The sequence below is a fragment of the Wasmannia auropunctata genome, unplaced genomic scaffold (genome assembly GCF_000956235.1).
Source record: "Wasmannia auropunctata unplaced genomic scaffold, wasmannia.A_1.0 LD336067.1, whole genome shotgun sequence".
Classification (NCBI taxonomy): Eukaryota; Metazoa; Arthropoda; class Insecta; order Hymenoptera; family Formicidae; genus Wasmannia; species Wasmannia auropunctata.
In genome coordinates this window covers 447,405-448,712 of record NW_012026823.1, presented here as the reverse complement: position 1 = coordinate 448,712, position 1,308 = coordinate 447,405, and the positions used below count along the sequence as shown (strand labels likewise).

The following is a 1,308-nucleotide window of genomic DNA, read 5'->3' as shown; positions in this document are numbered from 1 at the left end:
ATGGAACTTGTCAAAGTTCGTAAAAAATTTTGAGATTCGTCAGGTCTCCCTTTCTATCCGTGTATTTCCATGAAAGATCAGTAGGATCGTTTTCTCAAGTACCGATTTGGAAAGTAGAGATTTCATCAATAATTTTTTGGACCAATGTATATATATATATTGTAGGGAAAAGGGTAAGTCACTGATTCACTTGGTGAATAACTAATATTTATTAGGCGACGAACAGAAAAATCAAACATTGCCACACACGAGCTCTCTCGCCATCTTACTACTAACTCTGACGCGCATTCTTTCTTGCGCCGCTGGCGCTTCGCAACGCCTCATGACGTTCTATTAACAGACTATTCTGATGAAGAAGTCTGAACTTAAACTATAACTATTTTTGGCGGTATCACAATAGCTTTATTCGCTTTAACATTTAACTGCTTAACATAAAGGAAAATATTTATTACAGTGATTCATTGCCTTAACCAAATAAACACTTTGTACTCGTGGAACTTAAACTTAAATCATATCTTATTTTAAAATTTTAACAAAACAAATGCTTCGTATTTTTGGAACTTAAACTTAAATTGCATGTACTGCTGACGTAATGAGAATTACATATGTCTAACCGTATTCCACGGTTTAATATATTCAGCACACGTAGAAGTATGCGCTGGTCCCTCATGTTCTCCTACTCTACTTACATCATATATGTCATTAGGCTTAGTCTTTTCAATACGATACGGGCCTAGATATTTCGCTCGTAACTTTCTTTCTGGACCCAGTTGAGTTCGTTTTACGGCAACCAAGTCTCCGATATTATGTTTCAGCGCTGTCTTACGTCTAAGATTATAGGTTTTACAATTTTCAGATTGTACTTTCAATGTTTGTTCTTTCGCTTTTATTCTAGATTGATTACGCTCTTCCTCAAATTGTGATTGAAATTCCAATTCTATTATCTCTTTCAATTCTAGATCTGTTCTTTCACGCATTTTTACTCCAAACAGTAAATCAAAAGGTGTAGAATTTATGCTATGGTTATGAGTGGAATTCAATATTTGTTGTAGTTTTCCGACATGTCTATACCACTTAGTGGGATCTTCAATCGTCAATTTGGAAAGTACTGATATGATCGTTCTATTCAATCTTTCTACCTGCCCGTTCGCTCTTGGTAATCCCGTAGTTATTGTTAAATGTTTAATCCCTTCCGTTTTACAATAATCGTTGAATTCCTGTGATGTAAAGGCTGTTCCTTTATCAGTTACAATTTGTTTGGGATTTCCGAATATTTGTTTTTGCGCGTCTAATTTACTTATAACCTCA

General features: G+C 34.9%; 1 protein-coding gene across 1 annotated transcript in view; it reads right to left on the bottom strand.

The window, feature by feature from the left end:
* LOC105450242 overlaps positions 1–1,308 on the bottom strand; it is a 22,009-nt gene that overhangs the window by 5,377 nt on the left and 15,324 nt on the right. The window contains exon 6 of the mRNA XM_011689993.1: positions 615–1,217. Within this exon, the coding sequence (XP_011688295.1) occupies positions 615–1,217 (603 nt within the window). The remainder of the gene's footprint in view (positions 1–614; positions 1,218–1,308) is intronic.